Source organism: Poecilia reticulata, chromosome 18, assembly GCF_904066995.2.
Source record: "Poecilia reticulata chromosome 18, P_reticulata-male-v2, whole genome shotgun sequence".
Taxonomy (NCBI): domain Eukaryota; kingdom Metazoa; phylum Chordata; class Actinopteri; order Cyprinodontiformes; family Poeciliidae; genus Poecilia; species Poecilia reticulata.
The window spans coordinates 23,419,173-23,440,710 of NC_088847.1; the positions used below are offsets into that span (position 1 = coordinate 23,419,173).

The 21,538-nt window shown below is 39.1% G+C and overlaps 1 protein-coding gene across 2 annotated transcripts in view; it reads right to left on the bottom strand.

Moving 5' to 3' along the window:
* trpc5a (transient receptor potential cation channel, subfamily C, member 5a) overlaps positions 1–21,538 on the bottom strand; it is a 131,345-nt gene that overhangs the window by 55,542 nt on the left and 54,265 nt on the right. For both annotated transcript variants that reach the window (XM_081598915.1, XM_081598916.1), the window contains exons 2-8: positions 19,625–19,666; positions 18,807–18,909; positions 18,211–18,461; positions 12,487–12,603; positions 11,319–11,381; positions 10,716–10,853; positions 8,985–9,191 (exon numbers count right to left, since the gene is read on the bottom strand). In XM_081598915.1, the coding sequence (XP_081455041.1) occupies positions 8,985–9,191; positions 10,716–10,853; positions 11,319–11,381; positions 12,487–12,603; positions 18,211–18,461; positions 18,807–18,909; positions 19,625–19,657 (912 nt within the window). In that variant the 5' untranslated portion in view covers positions 19,658–19,666. The remainder of the gene's footprint in view (positions 1–8,984; positions 9,192–10,715; positions 10,854–11,318; positions 11,382–12,486; positions 12,604–18,210; positions 18,462–18,806; positions 18,910–19,624; positions 19,667–21,538) is intronic.

Genomic DNA, 21,538 nt, shown 5'->3' on the forward strand with positions numbered 1-21,538 from the left:
CTTGTGTTTCCCTCACAGCTTGCTTAAACAGAGACAGTATGGAATATGTATAATTTTATTTATTTGTGCTCATTTTAATGTCCTCATATGTAAAATCAAAGAACAGAGAGATTCTGCAGGCAGATTTAGTATTTTTCTGTTTTTGCACCTTTTTACTCAGACTGAACCGGACCGAGACTCAAAACGACAAAAAGCTTTTATTTGAGCAAACTATCCACATAAACAGCACACACCTACATAGAAACGAGCACAGCAGCCCACACGCACACACACACACACACACACACACACACACACACACACACACACACACACACACACACACACACACACACACACACACACACACACACACACACACACACACACACACACACACACACACACACTCCAGCCCTCCCCTGTTGTTCTTCTCTTTTCACACTTGTCTTCCCATTAATCCGGAGCGGCCCCACAAAGCTCTGCAGAGGTGTTGCGAAGAGTATCGGCCTCTTTCCTACACCTTCCTGCCAGCCAGCTGGACGTACTTCATTACTTCCTGTGAGTCAAACAGCCAGTCAGACGCTTTATTCGGCCCTCGGCATTATGGGTAAGCAGCGGCATGTGCGAAGCGATTTAGACGTCGAGTAGAAACTGGTGCAGGTGGACAAAGATGGCGCAGAAGAAAGAGAAGCGCTAATGCTACAGATTTTTATTCAAGAAATGAATCAACTAAGAGTAAAAAAGAGAAACTGATCAAATTATCATCCATTTAATATTTAAAAATTACATAATCACATGGATCAAAATATAAAGTTAAGTGGAAATTTTGGTATTTTAAGGACAAAAATGACAAAAATGTTCATATAAGTAGCAAAAAAAATATCAAGAAAATGTTTCCAAATCAGTTTCTTTCAATAAAAAACTTAAGAAACTTTAATAAAACCTGCAGGTGTGAGTCTGTGTCTGGTGACTTTCTGGTTAAAACATGTTTGTTTTTCATTTAGTGGGTAGAAAATACAGACATTTTAGTCAAGTAAGAGTAGAAATACCTCATAATAAAATTACTCAAGTAAAAAGTACAGCGTAGTAAAAATACTCCTAAAAGTAATTTTTTTTCCCCAAAAAGCTCCTGAAGTAAATGTAACCGAATAAATGTAACTAGTTACTAAGAAACTCTGGAAACTGCCGAGTCAAAGGAAAAACTTTAATGAGAAAAAGAGGAAAAGATGCAAGAAAAGCAAAGAAAGAGGAAATTATTTAAAGAGGCAGCGACAGGAATGCAGAGCTGTGTGTGTGTGTGTGTGTGTGTGTGTGTGTGTGCGTGTGTGTGTGGAGCCGCATGTATTGATCGCGGAGAGTCATGGATAGTTTATTGAAGATGTAATTTGCATCGATCCCTCTGGAGAACGCTGATCGGTCTCACACTGCAGCACAGAAACACTCAGATTTACGACCAAACAGCCGGAACCAGACGGACCCGGACGAAACCGGACAGAACCAGACGGACCCAGACGGAACCGGACGGAACCAGACGGAACCGGATAGAACCGGACGGAACCGGACGGAACCGGACGGAACCGGACGGAACCAGACGGAACCGGACGGAACCGGATAGAACCGGACGGAACCGGATAGAAATGGACGGACCCGGACGGAACCAGATGGAGAAAACGGTGCTTTCAGTCCTGGATCCGTCAACGTCCAGCGTTTAATTTCAAAGCTTTGTCACTGATTTGGGTTTCCGTTACATAATCAAAGTAATTGATCACTGAGTTGGACGATTAAAAGAAATAAAAATGCAATTAAAAACAACAAACTCTGTTATTTACGAAAATAAAACTGAGATCTTCAAATAAATACCAGCAGGAATGTAAACAGAGTTGTAACTTATTTTTTATTTAAATATATTTATTGGCGTTTAATTAGTGGGACTGAATTAATTGGTTAATTACTGAACCTATCAGGTCAGGTGGAAGGAAGTTCTCTTTTCTTTTTCTCCTGTGAAGCGTCTTTGTTATCAAATTAATAATCGATTAATACATAAATTGATCAATGTACAAGTGAGGAAGAATAAACTAAAGGAATGTTATTTTATTGGATTTTTTAGGCAATAAAATGTTTATTTTCTTACTTATTGGATCTTTTTACCTAATGTTGTAGTGGTTAAATAATCTGCAGAAATTGCCAAATGTTTTATTTGACTAATCGTCCAAATAATCAACAGGATAATTGATTACTAAGGTAATCATTAGCTGCCGCTCTAATCAAACGGGTGCTGTGTTTGCTAATTAGGCAACATCTGGTTTTTATTTGGGGTCATCAGAGTAAAAGGAGCCGTTTGTCAGATTTTAATTTGCAAATACATAATTAAAATTCTGTATTATTTTCCTTCCAGCTCACGTTTGTGCACCACTTTGTGTTCATGTTCAGCAAATTAATGCATGGAAGTTGAAAAAGTGTGAGACGAAACAGAAAACTGGTTTCTACAAACTGATTTAAGGACAATAAAATGGTTTCCTGCGAGAATAATTCATTCAGAGATCATTTAATGCCAATTATTGACCGTTTTAATAAACAGATGTCTCTTTTCAAAGCCAATTCAGATGGACTGTTTGATGGGAACCTGCTCCAACAGGATCAACAACGCCACGACGTTTGACTTCTCGCCGGTGTGAGTGTGTGTCCTCAGTCTAGATAATTAGTGTTTGTGTGCGCATGGAGGATCTGCGGCGGTCTCCGGAGACGAACGGCGTCAGTACACTTGCTTACATAAGCCCTTCACATGGAGCAGCCTCATTCTGCTCTCCGTCTTCAGCTTCCCGTCGTTCCCAGCGCTCCCGTTTCACGTTACTCTCCTGTTTGTGCCGTCCCTTTAGCTCCGTGTGTGTGTGTGTGTGTGTGTGTGTGTGTGTGTGTGTGTGTCACATTAACAACGCCAGGCTTTTAGGGATAATCATATAAATGTGCAGACTGATGACGAAGCATGTGAAACCATCAGCTGTCCCAGTTTCAGCTGGTTTCACTCACCAGTGTAGAAACAGTTTGTCTGCGTTTTCAAGCAGCTGATTTGAATGTTGTGTTTAATTTTGTGTCTTTTTTTAATGTTTTTAAAGGATTTTTATTATAATGTTTGGAAGAATAATCTCTAATAGCAGAGACTAGAGCTGACCCTTAATAAATAAACCAACATGAGAGAATGGAGTTCCTGTTACGTTTTCCTCTCACAGTTTTTACATTTACCTGCTGACAGCACACTGTAAAACATTAGAAGTTGGTTTAACTTGAAAATGAAAATCCACCTGCTGCCTTAAAAATGCAAATAAAGTAGACAAGAAAATTGTTTTGGTTTTAACTCAGAAATGAAAGTTTATGAAGTTGATTCAACAACAAGAGAGAAGTTGTTTTTAGAGTTCATTAATCTTGAATTGTGAGTTTTAACTTAATGCTGCAATTTAAACCAAATATTTCACAATATGCAAGAAATAAAGTTAAAGAGCCACATCTCTCGACTATTCTCACTCACTATACCAATAAGACTAAATATTTATTTCACTTTTGAATCATTTAAATTCTTGTTTTAAGTGGCATGAGCAAAATTTCTGATCCGATAATAAATTAAATTCAATACTACAATGAATTCTGCTCAAAAATATGCAGAACATTAAAATAAACACGAATCAGATCAACGTGACGCACTTCCATCTCAGGATACAGAAACATGCCGCTAAGCATTCTGGGAAATAGTTCCCACTCCTTTTTTCTTCCTTCAGTTTTTTAAGTGCAAACCTAAAAACTTATGTTATTCTAATTAATAGAAAGTAAGTTTATCTTTCACAAACTCAAACATTTAGGTTGAAAATCTAAAACTTGATGAATTTATTTGACTTAAAGAGTAGAAGACAGTAGATCCAACTAAATGCAGATCAGATGTTTTACAGTGTAAACAGTGTAAACTTTGCAAAGTTTGCACTGTAAACTTTACACTGTAACTTTACAAAGTCAAGCGGTGGGATTGTGATGCGATTCACTTCACTGACTCAGATTTCTGTCATGTTTATCTCCTGATTTACTGATTTCTGGTGCAGAATTTTGACGCACGTTTTACATAATTGACGCTGAAGTCGGATAAAACCCGACGCTTTTGGACACGTATCTGATGTTTAGCTCCACATGTGGACGCGGCGCAGATCGGATTTATTTATGGGGTTGAAAACATCAGAATTGGGCCGTTCAGACTGCCGTGAAGTAAATCGGATTTCCTTCGCATTCAGATGCAAATGTAGCCCAGAACCTCTTAGAGTTGAACTTTCAGGACAGCAATGTGCAGAAATGTTTGCACTTTTTTATCTTTACACTAAAAGCATTCCAAAGACTTTACTGGGCTTTTACTAAATTAGCAAATGGATCAAATTTAGGGAATGTATCGATATTTACTGTGCTGACTCCTCCTCATAAACTCAATAATTCATTCTGAAATGGAAACCTGAGCAGATTTTAATGTTAAGTTTACTTCCTGGGACAAAAATGAAACCAGGATTGGGTTGTGTGAATATTAGCTCTCACTAAAAGTGTAACTCTCTTCGCTGTGAGCAGAGGGAAGCTAACGTTCGACTGCATTATGCTTCGGCGACGCTTTTCTAAAAGATGCATCTCCACTGGTTAGACGTCCAGGAAAGGCTTTTTCAGTTCGTCCACAAACACACCCCAGACTCTAGATATTTATTTGTGAAAAGGTCTGAAAACCGTTCATCATTAAAGTTCTGGACGTCTGAAAACTTTTGCAGGAAACCGTTTTATTGAACCGTTTCATTCCCTCAATTAAAAAACAACAGAGGGCAGCAGAACAGTAATGGGACAGTTAATGATGCAGCGTTATGCTCCCCGGACCCATTTCCTCCGTGACACTCGTCTCTTCTCTGCAACTTCTCCCAAAATACATCACTCGTCTCCGACTTGGGAGATCTTTTCGCAGCCTGCTGTCGCTTATTTCCTTTAATTGATTAGAAACATTTAGTCTGTCACACAGTTTTGTGCTCGTTAAGAATCGTTTTAGCAGTCCGACTCATAACGAGCAAAAAGAAACTGACATTTTCAGTCAGTTTTTGACACATTTCCGTTTTCAGATATGAACCCCCAGCTCTTCCCCTCTCAAATATTTCACAGCAGTTTCGTCAGCGGCTCCCTCCTGCTCTCTCCGTCCTCTAATGCCTTATTAGCCGCTGACAGCCGCCCTCTCTGTATCTCCCAACCTCTCCTCTCCGCAGAATCTGAAAGCATTTCTTATTTACAGCTCTGAATCGAGGATACCGCCGAATGTTTTTAAAGAAGTCAGACTCTGAGCTGTCTGAGAGCTTCTTGCACAAAGAGCCGGGATGCGCAGCTAATCCTGCCTTGCAGCGAGGCGCGTCGTTCGCCTGCAGAACAGAAGCAGCAGGAAGGCAGACTGCTCATCGACTCCCTCAGAGTTTCTGCGAACTGGACTTCATGGCAGCACGGCTCTGATTAAATTAAATCACCGCCTGCTGAAGCCTCCTCGCTGCAGATTACCTGCAGATTACCTGCAGTCTGCTGCAGCGACGCCACAGAACGTTCAAATCTTCCAGCGCAAGTTAGAAATCAGCGTTTTGTTACTGTAAACGTAAATCAATGCAGTTCAGCTGCAGCGTTTGTAGTTTATGGGACGAGTCCTGCAGTTCATTAATAGTCATGGAAGAAGTTTGCAGAATTACCTTTACGTAATCCAACGTCTGCTTTTCCAAACTCACATTTTCATACATTTTCCAATCATTTGGTTAAAGAAATTTTGATTTTATCATCTTGTTAAAAATAAAATCATCATACTGAAGTTAGTTTCAGCCCCTGTTTAACCTAAAAATCAACTTTTTTAAGCTTCATATCATGTTTTAAGGTTGTTCTGGAGAGTTGAATCGATTCTTTCATGCAGGATTTAAGATTCCTCAAACAACCCTCCTCCACTCAGCTCCTCCAGACTAGCGGCAGCAGCCATCAGCAAACACCCGGTGGAGCTACTCCTCCACTGAGCTCATCACACAAACTACTTATCAGTTCAACAGTCCGAAGAATGACTGGAAATGGAATATTAGTGGAATATTGAACAAGCTTCTTAAAGAGACAGAGACCAAATTTACAGGTGCCAAATTACAAAGTTATATTTGATATTTATAGCATTTTTATAACAATGTAATTGTGAAAGAAAACAGATTTATGTGTCTGGGAAACACATAATACTGCCTCTTTAGAGCCCATCCATCCATCTAGAATATTTAAACTAGTCAAAACAGACTCATTATTGCTACATTTTGTAAATTTTTGTGCCTTTATTCTGTTTATAAAAGTCACGTTTGCTTAAAGAAGAATCCTGGAACAACTAAAGCTCAGGCTGCCATTAACTGGGTCATAATGGGACGCCAGTATCAGTCCCATTAGAGGCCAGCAGAGTGCTGACCGAGAAAGAAGCAGTTCAAATCACGTATTCAGTATATTTATTCATGATGGACAAAAGAGAAAAATCCAATCAAAGATGTTTTACAAACTAATCTGTTCTGCTTTGATTCATTAAAGTGTTGCATGTTTGCTGCATTTCAAGTGTATTAAGATATTTGTGGTAGAAACTAGACATAAAAATACTCTGTAGGATTGAGTGTTTTTGCAGTGTACATCTCAACCCTTTTTAAAGGGTTGAGATCTTAATCTACGGATTAAGCTCAAAACGTAAGGAACTGAGTATAATCTGGAGTTCAGATTATACTGAAAGCTGTATTTCCTGATCATATATTTTCTAACATTTATGGAGGAAGACCTCCATTTTCTGCTCGTCAGCCCTTCACCATCTGCTCCTGGGAAGGAAAACTCTAGATTTGATGCTTTCCCTTCGAGTCCATCCCAGATTTGTCCCCGTCATTCCCCGTTCTCCGCCTCTCGCTCCGGCTTTCATCTGTCTGTCAGGATCCGTCTGCTGCAGAGAGCTGGAAGCAGCAGGGAGCCGGCATGGAGATGGAAGAGCAGAGACACGGATCGCCTTGGGGTTCGTTTCCAACTCTGCTCTGTTCACCAGCTCCGTCACATCATGTCTCCACCTCACTGGATTCATCTGCTTCCTCATTTTACTCTTTCTGTCCCATAAAGTCTCAGCTTTTGTGTTTGCTGGTTTTGTATCCTGCTCATTATTCCTCTCCATCCCTCTTTGCTCACCGTTTCATTTGATTCTCCTGAACAGGCCAGTGAGTGGCTCTGCTTCCTAAGGAAAATGTACTGAAAAACGCAGCAGGTCCCATTAAGCTTCAATGGTTTTCCTGTTTGATTCCCATTTTTAACAAGTAGAGAGAATTGATGAATGAAAACGACAAAAGGTTCCAACATGTTTTTGGTATTTGGGAAATATTTTGTGCTAATTGGTTTATTGGCAACAATTAAAAACCGTTTCTGTGAATAATATCACAAAGGTTTTTAAAACAATATAGTGATTGCTTCCGTTTCGTCAAATGAATCTTGGTTTCATCAGACCATAACTTTTCTTTTGGAGGAAACGTCTTCAATCTTTGAGCCCTTAACCTTTGTCCAGATAAAAGAGAAAATGAGCAACGGGACAACCAGCTCTCGTTTGGCATTACAAACTAAAAAACACAAAATCTCACCAAATATGTTTGGTCTAGTTTCTACTGCAACTAACTTCAACTATACTTCTGCTAAATACCATGATAGTATAGTGCCTTAGCATTAGCTTCTGCTAAATATGTTTGCATACCACTTTAGCATTAGCTTCTGCTAAATACCATGCTGCTATGGCGCTTTAGCATTATCTTATGCTAAGTACCATGCTGGTATAGCGCTTTAGCATTAGCTTCTGCAAAATACTATGTTGGTATAGCGCTTTAGCATTAGCTTACACTAAATACTATGTTGGTATAGCGCCTTAGCTTCTGCTAAATACTATGTTGGTATGGCGCTTTAGCATTAGCTTACACTAAATACTATGTTGGCATAGCGCCTTAGCATTAGCTTATGCTAAATGCCATGTTGGTATAGCGCTTTAGCATTAGCTTCTGCTAAATACCATGTTGGTATAGCGCTTTAGCATTAGCTTCTGCTAAATACCATGCTGCTATAGCGCTTTAGCATTAGCTTCTGCTAAATACCATGCTGCTGTAGCGCTTTAGCATTAGCTTATGCTAAGTACCATGCTGGTATAGACTTATCCTTAATGACTGTATGCATGAAAGCAATAGAAAACTTATTCTAAATATGTGTGTCCTTCATTTAACCAGAAAATTCACTGTCAGATTAAAAACGTCTTTTCTAAGAGTGACCTGACCAAGACGGCAGCATAAAACGCAAAACCGATCCAAAAATACCAAACCTGTGATATAGCATCCCTTTAAAAACCAGAGGAAAAGTGTTTTTTTGTTTTTTTTAAAGAAAGCAATAGATTTTACATTTAGGGCTCCAAAACTAGTCCAGCATTTACATCGACTGCTATAAAGCTGCAGTTTTCAGTTTAAAAGTTTATTATTGTTTTGCTAAAACTGGTATTCTTCATTTAAAGCCTGTTCATCTCGTCTGATGTCTTCGGTGAATAAAGTGAGAAGGTCAGACGCCGGGTGGATAACTGCTCACTTACTTTCATCTTACAATATGGCCACTGAACTGACATTTAAAAACAATTTGCTATCCAGTTGGAACAAATTAGATGAGAAATGTAACATTTAGTTCATTAAAGCTACTCAACGGAAAACTGCACAGTGGGGCCATAAAACCGGCATCACAGCCATCAGGGCACCACATAAGAGAAGAACGTAAACACTGACATTTAACGTCCAGCCTGGAAATGAAGGCTAATTATGCAAAAACACAACCGCTAGCTCCGTCCATTACTCCGCTGCAGTATTTAACAACAAAACAGGCAAAAGATCAGGCCTAGCGGTGAAGCAGCAGCCCCTCCAGACATGGAAACACAAAGCACTTTGGCTCCGATGGGTCCCTACCTCCTTCTGGTGGTACTTGATGGCGAGCTTGAGCTTGGCCAAGTCGTGGCACTGCCTGGGGTCCAGCTCCTCGCTCTGGTCGTTGTCTCTGTGGTTCAGGATGGTCTCCAGCTCGCGGGAACTTCTGGCCTGATCCAGGAGGTCTTTGGCGAATCGCTTGCACTGCTGGGAAAGCTCCTCGTACTCCTGCCGAAACTCGTTCTCCACCTGGAAAGTGGGACATTTCATGTTACAGGAGCAACGGGGTTGAAGCCGCCCATCGCTTTCTGCTTTGGGGGTTTGATGCTGACTGCAAAGTGTTTAGTAATAAAAACATGGAGGAGCAGCATTCAGCTTCTATGCACCATAAATCTGGAACAAACTCCTGGAAAACAGCCGAAACGCCGAGTTAAATCTAGACTAAAACCCTCCTGTCTGGAGTTGGTTTTCAACCCTGATCAATAAAACAGAACTCAATATTTTGAAGTGTAAGGACGGCACTTGGCAAAATGACTTCTGTATGAATTTGTATCTTTGTGTTAAAGCACTTTGAACCGCCTTGTTGCTTAAATGAGGTACACCAATGAACTTGATTGATTGATTGATTGAAGGATGTTTTCCGACAGGAAAGTTTTCACTGCTGAAAGCAAAATGTCTGCTCTTGTTATCTACAACACAAGTGTCAAACTCGAGGCCCGGGGGCCAAATTCGGCCCGCCGTAGATGTTTGTGGCCCTCTAGAGTCCAGACTAAACACTAAGTGTGCTTAAACATTATGTTATCAACCCAAATAAATGCAGCTTTCATCTTTTTTATGCCAAATTATGTCAATCAGTCCCTCCAGGAGCTTGAGAATTATCGTGGAAATTCACACAAAATCAACAAATTCCTCACTTTTTTGGAAATCTATAGCACATTTTTCTCAAAAATTGTCAAAAACTTCCTTGTCCTAAACAGCTGCCTCAGCCTTAATTGATGTCAGATTATAGTCTATGATCTATACAGCGAGTAATAGAAAGTGGCCTTTATTGTCATAAATAATATTTCCAAATTAGTGTCACAAGCACAAAAAAAATCACAAAAAGTATCACGAAATCGTGGAAGGACTGAAGAGAGGTTCAGTAATATTTAATTTTAATAATTCATTGATATTTTAACAGTTTGTGATCAGGTTTTATCGATACATTCTGGCACAACCGGCCCTTTAAGAGCATTTATGATCATGATTTGAACCAAAAATAAAATAAGTTTCACACCCCTGAAAAACACCCAACCATTTTCTGGTGCCTGGAAAATTAGTGCGGCTGTTACCTAGCAACCCCAGCAAATCCCAGTCAGTCACTTAGCAACCAAAGCAGAGCTGTACAGCATGTTTGGTCAGCTGGTTTTCCCGCTGTATGCGCTGTACAACTGCTGCTGGAAAAGACAAGTGCTTTGAGGTTGACTAACCATCCAGAAATCACTTGCTGTTTTCCTGTTTTTTTGTGCAGGAGGCTCCACTTCTGCTTTTCAAGGTTCACATTTGTATATATATATGCAGCCATTTTAAAATGAACGTTGAACGTAAGATGAACTTACTTGGATTTAAAGTGACAGAGGCTCATTCTGAAAGACTTATTCTCACAACTGACCAGACTGAAATCTCATTAGCATGACTCCGCCCCCAGATGAAAAGCCGTCTGGGAGTCATTCCTTCACAGTGCGGTTAGTTTAGACTCGTATACTGTGTAGTAATGGGAGCTGATTTCCGTACCTTGCTCAGCTCTTTGAGTTCCCAGCCCAGTCTGAAGGCAGTGAGGATTGGATCCTCACTGGACAGCGCGATGAGAGACGGCGACGCCAGCGCCTTGTAGATGTTGAGTCGAGACCGAGAATGTCGAAGGCTGTCGACCTGCCGCGGATTAATAAAACACGTTCGCTCTCAGTAACCAATAAACCTTCATTTTGTAAGGAACACTGGAAGCGGAAAATTTTAAATATCCAAAATGAAACACAGCTACCAAAAAAAAACCAATAAATAAAACAAAAATTAAAACTACACATAACAGGAACCATAAATAAAATGGATCATGAAGTCATAAAATATTAATAATCAAAATTCATCATAATTTTAATTATTTATTGATACACTGTACTGTAAACTGTCTTAATTTAAAGTGATGGAAAACAGCAACTTCAATGGAAATCTCACAACTAGGATACAACTGATAACTCTCCTAATAAAACAGTGAACAAAACTTTTATTTTACTTTTTAAAAAGACAGAATTAAGAGTGAGATTTATTTTATTTAGTAAATTAATTTTCTCCAGATCAGAAACCATACAGTGGTTTTCAAACGGAGAAACATCGACTCACCTCTGAACTGGAAACACACTCAACGCAGTCGCATCGTATCTGGTGCGGCCTTGGGATGGTGACCTAAGAAAACACGAACAGCAAATCAGAACAGGGAATAAAACAACTAACTCTTTGTGGCAGAGAGTCTTTTCATGGCAGTGTGAACAGCACAGGTCGGATTCTTTTTTGAATGTGACCCATATCCGATAGTATCCGATTCAAATGCGACCTAATGACCAGGCCGCATTCGTCCGAACTGAACGTCACTGATTCTCAACAAATCTCACTATTCTGTGTCCAAGTGGGAAGAAAAACAACAACCATGATGGACTACATGAGGATTAAGTTGTTAATTTGCTGCTCCGCCTTGATAACAATTTCAAATATGTAAGCTAAGCTTCACCGTTAGCCTCCATGTTTACTTCCGCAAACACTGAGCTCTTCTTCTTCTTCTTTTTATGGCGGTTGGCAGAACACTGAGAACGCTGACGCTAGTGCGTCCTCTACTGCGCATGCGGGACACTTTCAGGTCGTTTGCCCGTTTACACTGCAGAACACATACAGGTTTCATTTACTGGCAGTGTGAACGGCCCCGGCAAAAAAATCGGAAGTGGCAAAAAATCGGAATTGAGTCACTTCAGGCTGCAGTGTGAACGCACCCTATAGACGGGTCGCACACTGCTACGGACCCCTGCAGCGTGACGTCACTTCCCCTGCTTCCTGCTGGACGGCTAAAAGCTGCTTGCTAACAATAGCTAGCATTGGTTTTAGCCGTTTAGTTTGTGCTAAATCTTAAATGTACGCCTGGAATATAAAAGAAAAAGGGACGCAGTGCTTTCATACTACGACAACTAGATATTAAGGTCAGTAATTTAAAAGAGAAAAAATGCGTGTAGCGTAGCGACAGAGAGAGCGAGAAAAAAAAGTGGTTTTAAGTTGCGCTTCAACAGTTTTTCCCTTTACTGTGTTGCACTGCACTAAATTAACAACACAAAAGTCTCCAGATTTCATTTAGTTAACGCAGTTGTTGTTTTTTTTAGCGCAGACAGCGCGGCGACGGCATCCGTCTTTTTGTCCTTCAGCGTTGTGCGCATGTGCAAAATTTCCGGATGTAAACAGTAATATGCTGTAGAAGTTGATCTATTTGTGCTGTAACTCGGTGGTTCTCGTGTTACGGAGTGATTACCTTGCGCTGGACAAGCAGCTTGATGATCTCGTAGTTGTTGGTGTGAGCAGCGAGCATGATGGGAGTTATGTCGGGGGTGAACTCCGAGAACTGGCTGTCCATCATCAGGGAGGGAACCTGAGGGGAAACCGGAGCAATTCGTCTCAACAGAAAGACGATAACGGATGATAAACAGGAAACAAGACAAGTCGGACAACACATCGACACATCTGAAAGCTTTTATAGCTTATTTCTAGACCAATTTTCGCCTAAACTGTTTACTGATCACAACCTGGAAAAACTGGAATGATAATGAACGTTTCTCAGGTTTGTTGTGGCGCAGAAAGAGCTGCATTCAAGAGCAAAACTCAGTTTACTGGGGGGGGTTTTTGTGCTTCATCCGTCTCCTCTGGTCATTAGATGAAAACAGACACAACCTGAAGCGGTAATAAAGCTTTCTGAGTTATGTTGGAGGACCGGAGGTGGACGGCGCTGTCCTAGTGTACCCAAACAAAGCTAGCATTAATGCGAACCATAAAAGGGACGAGCTAACTCTAGGTGGGAGGTCTCGTCAGTCCAGGTTTCCTCAGTGTCTGAAGTTTCTGCTTCGCAGCAACGCTGTACACCACTGGCCTGTAGATGGAAAGAATCCTGGAAGAACGTTTCACAGATTGGAATCTGGTCCTGCAATGAGAAAATATCCTGGATCCTAAAAAATGAGCATCTCCAAAGATATACGAACGGAGAGAAGCTCGGGATTTGGTGTTTTTTAACCAGCATTGCCACCGTTAAACTTTCTATTATCATTTAAAACGCTGTACAGCGTCTACAATTAGGGTGTGTTTACACTGCAGCCTGAAGTGACCCAATTCCGATTTTTATGACGTAATGCGACCTGTACCGATCTTTTCATGGCAGTGTGAACAGCACAGGTTGGATTCTTTTTAGAACGTGACCCATATCCGATACGTCTCCGACTCAAATGCGACCGAACGTTCAGGTCGCATTCATCCGAACTGAACGTCACTGATTCTCAACAAATCTCACTATTCTGCGTCCTGATACACGCAAGTGGGAAGAAAAACAACAACCATGACGGACTAAATGAGGATTAAGTTGTTAATATGCTGCTCCGGTTGGACAACAACTTCAAATATGTAAGCTAAGCTCCACCGTTAGCCTCCATGTTTACTTTACTTTACTTCATTGAGCTCTTCTTCTTCTTCTTTTTATGGCGGTTGGCAGAACACTGAGAACGCTGACGCTATTGCGCCCTCTACTGCGCATGCGGGACACTTTCAGCTCGTTTCCCCGTTCAGACTGCAGAACACATACAGGTCGCATTTACTGGCAGTGAGAACGGCCCCGGCAAAAAAAAATCGGAATTGTCAAAAAATCGGAATTGGGTCACTTCAGGCTGCAGTGTGAACGCACCCTTACTTTTGTGTTTAGTTTCAGTTCAGTTTCTTTCAATAAAATATGAAACTTTAAGTTTCATATGTCTGGTGAATCTTTGGTTAAAACATGTTTGTTCTTCATTCAGTGGGTAGAAAATCCAGAAATTTTACTCAAGTAAGAGCAGAAATACATCATAATAAAATTATAAAAGTAAAAGAAAAAAGGTGCAGGGTGGTAAAAATACTAATAAGAGTAAATAAATTTTTTTTTAAAGTTACTCAAGTGAATTTGAGTAAATGTAACTAGTTACCAACCAACTCTGCAGGCCTAAAATGTATCATTATAAATGAAAAATGTTTTTCTAAATGTTTTCATTTAGTTTTCCTGTTTCAGTGAATCCACTCCCCTTGACATATAACAAGCTTTTACATTTTGTTGAAAAGTTACTTTTAAGTTACTTTTGTCTGTTTTCAAATGTTCTAAGATATTTATGGTAGAAATTAAACCAAAAATACTTGGAAAGGTTTTGTGTTTATGTAGTGTAGTCGCGTCACTTTTTTTTTTTTTTTTTGGTGGAGATTAAATGAAACATCCCATGAAAAATAGCAAAAAATATATAAAATCTGGATTTGCTGTTATATTTATTGTTAAAACTTCAGTTTCTTTATCATTTTGAGTCAAAGTTTTTTAAAACCACTTTAAAAAAGTAAACACTGCATAAATGCAGAAGTGAGGCCATTTTGAACCTGAAAAGTCAGACAGACTGAAGGTTCTTGAGGAAGACGAAGGGTGAGGAAGAGGACTGAACATGTGTGAAGTCTTTCATCTCTGAGGGAGGATGAGGAAGAGGCCTTCTCGTCATCTTTCTCGTCGTCTCGTCACCGTTTTCTCCTCCATTCTTCCTTTTCCCGTCCCTCTCTTCCTCTGTCGCCTCCGTTTCCCATCTGCCCCGCCTACCTCTCCGCTGCCAAAACCTTTTACTCATCTGTTCGTTCTCTCCCTCCTTCTCCCGCGGCGAGAAGACGTGTGAAAGCAGCTGCTACGAGAGCGGCTCAGATGAAACGCGCAGAGACGGAAATAAACGCAAATTTAAGCAAAATACTGGAAAAAGACGCAATGAAAGAGTTAAAGAAATGCCTGGTTGAGTAGGAATGTGTTTCTGATTAAAACATGTGAAACAGGTTTGTTAATTTGTTAGAAATTAGCATGCTGTTGTATCTGCCATCTTGTAACAACGTTACACTGTAAAAACACAAAACTGCCTTCGTCTAGATTCTAGTGCAAATATCTCGGTTCACTGGAAATGAGACAAAAATAAACTACAAGTAACTTTTCGGCAAGAAATATTAGCTTGTTTTAAGTCAGTAATTCCTTCATTTTGATGAAAAATACGAGTTACACTAGCAGATTATTTCACTTATAAACATTTTCCCTTGTTATAAGTGAAATAATATTCCAGTGGAATAAGAGAAAATCAATATTAATGAATTATTAACTTAATAGAAGCTGAAGTGTTACTTTTAAGTTAGTTTTGTCTTATTTAGTGTTCTAAGAAACTTGAAACTAAACCAGAAATACTTAAACATTTTGTTTTTGCAGTGATAGATGTTTGAATATTTGCTGCTGATACTTACAGCCATATTTTTCAGTATTTTCTCACCAAATGCTTTTATATTTTCCCAGTTTTCTCTATAGATTTTATATTTTTCATGTAATATTTCTCTATCCAGTGAACATAGTGCCTCAGTTAGCTCTGTTGAACCGTTTGTTATTGTAAAATATCTTAGAAAAACAAACAAAATCACTGAAGTCATGGATGTAAATATTTGCGCAGCAGCAGAAGACGAAGCTCTCCATCGTCTCGTTGGGGAATTTAGCCTGAATTTAAACAAAAACACTATTTTAGGAAGAACCTGACAGTTTTGTTTCAGATTAAAACTGAAACTTTGTGGCCTCCAGTCGTGTCGTTTGTCTGATCTGAGCGACGCCCGAATCCATTACAGCAGAGAGAAAAGCTGATAAACTGCAGCTGGAGCTCCAAAAATCAATTAGGAGCAAATGTGCAGAAAGTGAGCGCAGCAAATTCTGCTTTCTGCTGACCCAGTTGGAGCATATTCTGGTTCATGCGCTTCGGTTTTAAGTAAATAAAAGTGAAACTGTGGCTGACAGCAAACTTTATTTATTTTGGACTCCACACTGAAAATATTCAGACATCAAAGTGAAAGTCGTTTCCTCTTCGTCTCCATCTTTACTTCATTTCCTCCCTCCATCTTTTCCTCCATCACTTAAAACTACACAGTTCCTTTTTTTTATTTTAACTTTTATTTCTATTTTTATTGGAAAAGCAGTGAAAAGACTGATGAGCTTGTTGCAAAAGAATTTACAATATAAATAATAGTAAATATAAGGAAATATTGTAGGTCAGCCAAGAAAAGCAAAAACACAAAATAAAAGTTTCTAAATTTTCCTGGTCAAAAATTTAACTTTAATGCAATTAAAGTGTTTTACATTTATTTTAAAATAAATTTCTGTGGTATTTTTTTTTTACATTTTTATTTGTAGTAAAAAATGTTATGAAGTTTTTGAAATCAAGTATTTATTGTTTTTTATTTTTAAATATAATTTTAAATTTGTGTTAGTTTTTATTTCATTTTTAATTAATAGCATAACTTTTAAATTTGTACATTTTAATTTTATTAAATTTTTTTGAAACTTTTAGGAATAAAATCTGTATGTTTTTAAATGATCATTTTTCAACTTTGCTTTTAAATTTTAAATATTTAAATTTAAACATTTAAATATTAATTTATATATCTATAATTTTATTACCATTTTAATTTACATTTTTTTATTTTGTTTTTTTTTAGAAATTTTTTTGTGATATTCATTTGATGATCTGAAAGAGTTAAATGCGAAAGAAAACCAAAATCTGACAATTTTCTTTTACATGACGCTCTATGCAATTGTATTTATCTTTAAAAGCAAAGAAAAATGGCAGAAAAGAGAAAAAAATAACAAAAAAAGTGAGAAACATTCCCACAATCCTTTGCTTCAGGAGGGTTTGCAGTCATGATTCCTCAAACATGAACCATCAGAGAAAAACTCGTTCAGTTTAGAGGAGAAAAAGTCTGATTTGTGTTTTCCTTCTTCTTCTGACGTCTTTTCCTCTTTTCACTCCTTCATTATTACTTCTGTCTCTCTGTCTCTCTCTGTCTCTCTGTCTCATCTCTCGCTCTTTGATTTCCCGTCTCTGAATGAACTGATGTTTCCCCATCAAGTCCCTGAACAGATGCAGTTCACTGAAACAGAGGATTCTGGTCTTTTCTCAGAGAAAACACAGAAATAAAAATGCATCAGGCAGACAAACATCCTCTCTGTCTATAAATCCTATTTCACAGTTTGTCTGCTAAAGAGCTCTTTAATTTTCCTCGTCTCAGCAAAACGCGGCACGGAGCTTTGAATGAATGAATGAATGTACAGCTCATTATCTCTGCCTCGCGCATTCAGATGGAAAAACAAAAAACGTGAAGCGCATCCACAGATGAGTAAGGAGAACGACGAGGCCACTGGAGGGGGAGGAACAGGAGAGGAGAATTTCAGAGAAAAACTAAAGGAAGTTCTGAGATTTAAATCTGAAATTTTCTAGAAAACAGATTGGGTCATGTTTTTGTCATGACTTTTCAGACTCACAAATTTTTTTTTCTAGAAATCTAGAGATTAATCTGAGAATTTAAATTTCCCTAGTAAACTTTTGACTTTTCATGTTTTATTTTTTCCAAATGATTTTTTTAAATGAATCTCAGAATTTCTGAGGTTTTTTTTCGGACAAACTTTTGACTTTTCAAATTCAGAAATTTCAGATTTTTTTCTAAAAATTTTCTGAGCTTAATCTCAGAATCTCTGAGTTTTTTTTCTTGGATATTTTTGACTTTTGCAACTCAGAAAATGTTTTTTTTTCTTGAAATATTTTAGATTTACCTGAGAATTTCTAAGTTTTTTTCTAGTAAATTTTTTTAATTTTCCATGTTTTGTTATTTTTATGTTTTCAAATTTAGATTTTTTTTTTTTTTTTTTTTAGTAAATTTCAGAGATAGATCTCAAAATTCCTGAGCTTTTTTCCTTGCAAATTTTTTACTTTTCAAACTGAAATTTCAACATTTGTTTCTAGAAAACTCCAGAGTTTTTACTTGGAAATTTTCAACTTTTGAAACTCAGAAATTTCTGTGTTTTTTCTAGAAAATTTCTGAGATCAATCTCAGAATTTCAGTTGTTTTTTCTCGTCTTTTTACTTTTCTCTGTGTCTACCGTGACCCGACTTTGCCGTTTCCTGGTTGGTTCTGAGCTCACCTGCTTCTCGCCGCTCGGCCGCCTGTGCGACAGCAGCAGCTCCACGGCGCCCACCACCTCCTTCCTGATGGCGTACAGCAGGGCGTCGCCCGTGTGGATGCCGTGGTCCAGCAGGAGCTCCATGATCTCCAGGTTCTCGTTCTCGATGGCGATGAGCAGCGCGCTGCGGCCCAGCGGGTCCAGGCAGTTCACGTCCATGTTGTAGTAAACCTCGGCCTCGCGGAGGGCGTGTTTGACCCCGGCATAGTCACCTGAGGAGGGAACACAGTCAGGAAGCTGAAGCCTGGGGAGTGGATGTTCAAGTTTATCTAGATACTTTCACTGCAAATGAGACTAAAAATACTTGGAGATATTTGGTGTTTTTGCAGTGCAGTTGTCTGAAGGCCAACTTATTTCAATCTTAGAAGATTTATTGTAAACATGACAGATCTGATCAATTTGTTTTTGCTCTGAACGGTGAAGGACATGACAGCCTGAGCGACCAGCTGCTCGGCCATCAGCACCGTTTCACGGGTGACTGGACGTCCACCCTGCAGGTGTGCAGGGAACAAACGGATAAACACTCGGCTGCAGGAGCTCCTCTCTGCGCGTTTCACCTTTCTCCACAGCGGTGAGGTAGGCCCGCTCCTCGGCTGACAGCTCCACTTCAGCTCGGACGATCTGAAGCGGGATGCGATCGCGGTACGGCGAATACGTCGCCTAAAGACGGAGAGGAAGGGATAAAAACAAAGAAACTGCTGTAATTAAGAGATGAGGGAACTAAAAGCATAAAAAACTGCTAAACCTTCCTCAAAATGCGCTTTTCTTTCTCACATTTTAAAATTAGCTTAAAGTGGGTTTCTGCAGAGTAGTTATGAGTCGTCAGTACCTTACCTACAAGTGACAGCCATGACAGAAATCTCAACTTGGAGAATTTTGGACAATTTTTTTCTGTTTTTTTTTTTTTAAGTCGAGTTACAAATTATGAGAAATTTCCAACATTTAAAGATTAAAATAAAATAAAAAAAGCCAGATAAAGCTTTTTTTCACCTATTTAGCTTAGCATTATGCAGTTGTTTGCATTGTTGCCATTTTTGTAGCCATTTTCTTGACTGAACTTAATCCATGTCTGTTTAACTGTAGAAGCATCACTTAATCTGTGACGTTTCTCTCATTTTTTGTGCATTTTAATTGCCCTGAGTTGTTTGTAGCTAGCATAGTAGCATTGCTTTTGCTCTGGATGTACTCTGAAAACAATTATTAGCTATCCTCATTATAAGTTTAACTTCAGTCGTGGAAGATTTTGAGTGGAAGTTGTTAATACTTTAAATGACAATCAGTTAACTGAATGATAATTTAAAATGAGATGAATATAATTATTTTAAAACAAAATGTTTCTGTTTCGTTGTTATTATTGCCGGCGTTTTTAACTCACCTTTTTGTAGTACAGCTGTGTCATTGGATTCATCTGGACAGTCTGGAGAAAAAGAAGGAGAGAAAAGAAGAAACGGTTAAAACTTAAAACCCAGAAAGGAGAGAATGTTGATCTGGGCGGCTGCCCAGGGCGGCAGTAGAACAAGGGCGGGAATAAAAAAAATCTATTCAGAACATTTAATAAAATGTTATTGAATCCCTGCTTACACACAGACACACACCTACACACACACACACGTGTCCACGCATACACACACATATATGCAGCTCTGTAAAAAATTAAAAGATCACTTAAAATGATCAGTTTCTCTGATTTGACTCTTTACAGGTTTATGTTTGAGCAAAATGAACATTATTCTTTTTATGCTATGATCTACTGACAACATGTCAATGAAATTCCACGCAAAAATGTAACAGAAAATGAGAAACGATCAAAATAACGAAAAAGATGCCACGCTCTCAGACCTAAAATTATGCAAAGAAAACAAGTGTATATTCATTTAGAAACAACAGCACTGATGTTTTCTCAAAAATCATTATTTGGTGGAATAACCAGGAGGTTTTCAATGGGGATCAGTGCAGAGGGCGTTTCATTTTTTCCAGAACTGCATGTGCAAAATAGAAGAACATAAACATGATTTATTGTCCCAAAATGTGGAAATCTTTGTAAGTTGGCAGGAAATCAAAGCAAGGAGATTCATGCAGAGACGGAATATATCACAAATAAGAACAGAATAAAGAATAAAAGTAATGTAAGGGCAACATTGTCATATATAAACGGTGTACTTCAGTCCAGAGGAAAGTGTTAAATTGGTTAAATCAAAAACAAAACGTGCATGTCTATTTGCAATGCCAAGACCCAGGATATTTACAATTAAAAACGATTCAAATGGTTGCAAACTGCCGCAAACATGAAAGAAAACCTGCAGGTTTCCAGCCATTTCCTGAACCTTAATATGTGACGGAGGTGTTTGAACATGTCGGGGCAGGCCGCTGCTTCCTTCTGTATTATGTATAATCTCGTCAAAAGCTGACAGGAAGCAAATGTGTGTCTGTACGTCGAGTCAAATCAACAGTCAGCATACAGAGAGCAGACACGTCTCCTCCCACACCGACACCGTCTCCACTTATTACATGTAATCCCCATAAACCGCAGGATAACGCAGGGCGCAGCTCCTCTTGTTTGCACATTTGTGTGTGTGTGTGTGTGTGTGTCTTTATTTGTTCAAGACTTAACACACATTAACTCACTGCGCCATAATTACCCCGTATTTGTTTATTTTGTGAAGCAGCGTTCAAGGCAGACGATGCACTTTCTACACTCTCCAGCGCAGCGCGGCATTAATTTTACATCAGTGGGACGCAGTCGCACCGAACGCCGATGAAGAAAAGAACACAATGAAGCAATCTGCATGTGTGATGCTGGGGTGAGAGAGGGCCTAATTAAAGTATGCCGTTGTTCCGAAATCCGGTGGGGGGGTGGGGGGTGGGGGGAAACTGTTCTTATCAAAAGAAAAGCTCTGAGCTTGTTTTACATCCGAGTGTCATTAGCTGCAGTCATTAGACAGACTGCAGTCTGCGCAGGTGTTCGATTCCAGCTGTTCTCTCTGCAGGACGGGAACCAAAGTCACAAGTTATTCCCTGGGATTATGTGAGCACGATTTTACAAACCCTTTTATTGCCTCTTCCTCCTGCTCATCTTTATCGATCGTCTCGTAGCAGCTGCAATAATCATTCTTTGTGTAGCTGGAAGTTTATTTTGTGTCAGCTGGTAACCGACGCACACTTTTTTTCATTAAAGTCTGATGAGACTGACGGTGTTTAAGTAGAAGGTTTTTAATAACAGTTTAAGGTTTTAATGGTCAACCGGCAAGAAACAATCCAGGTTTACCAAGAGCTGTTTTCTATTAAATAT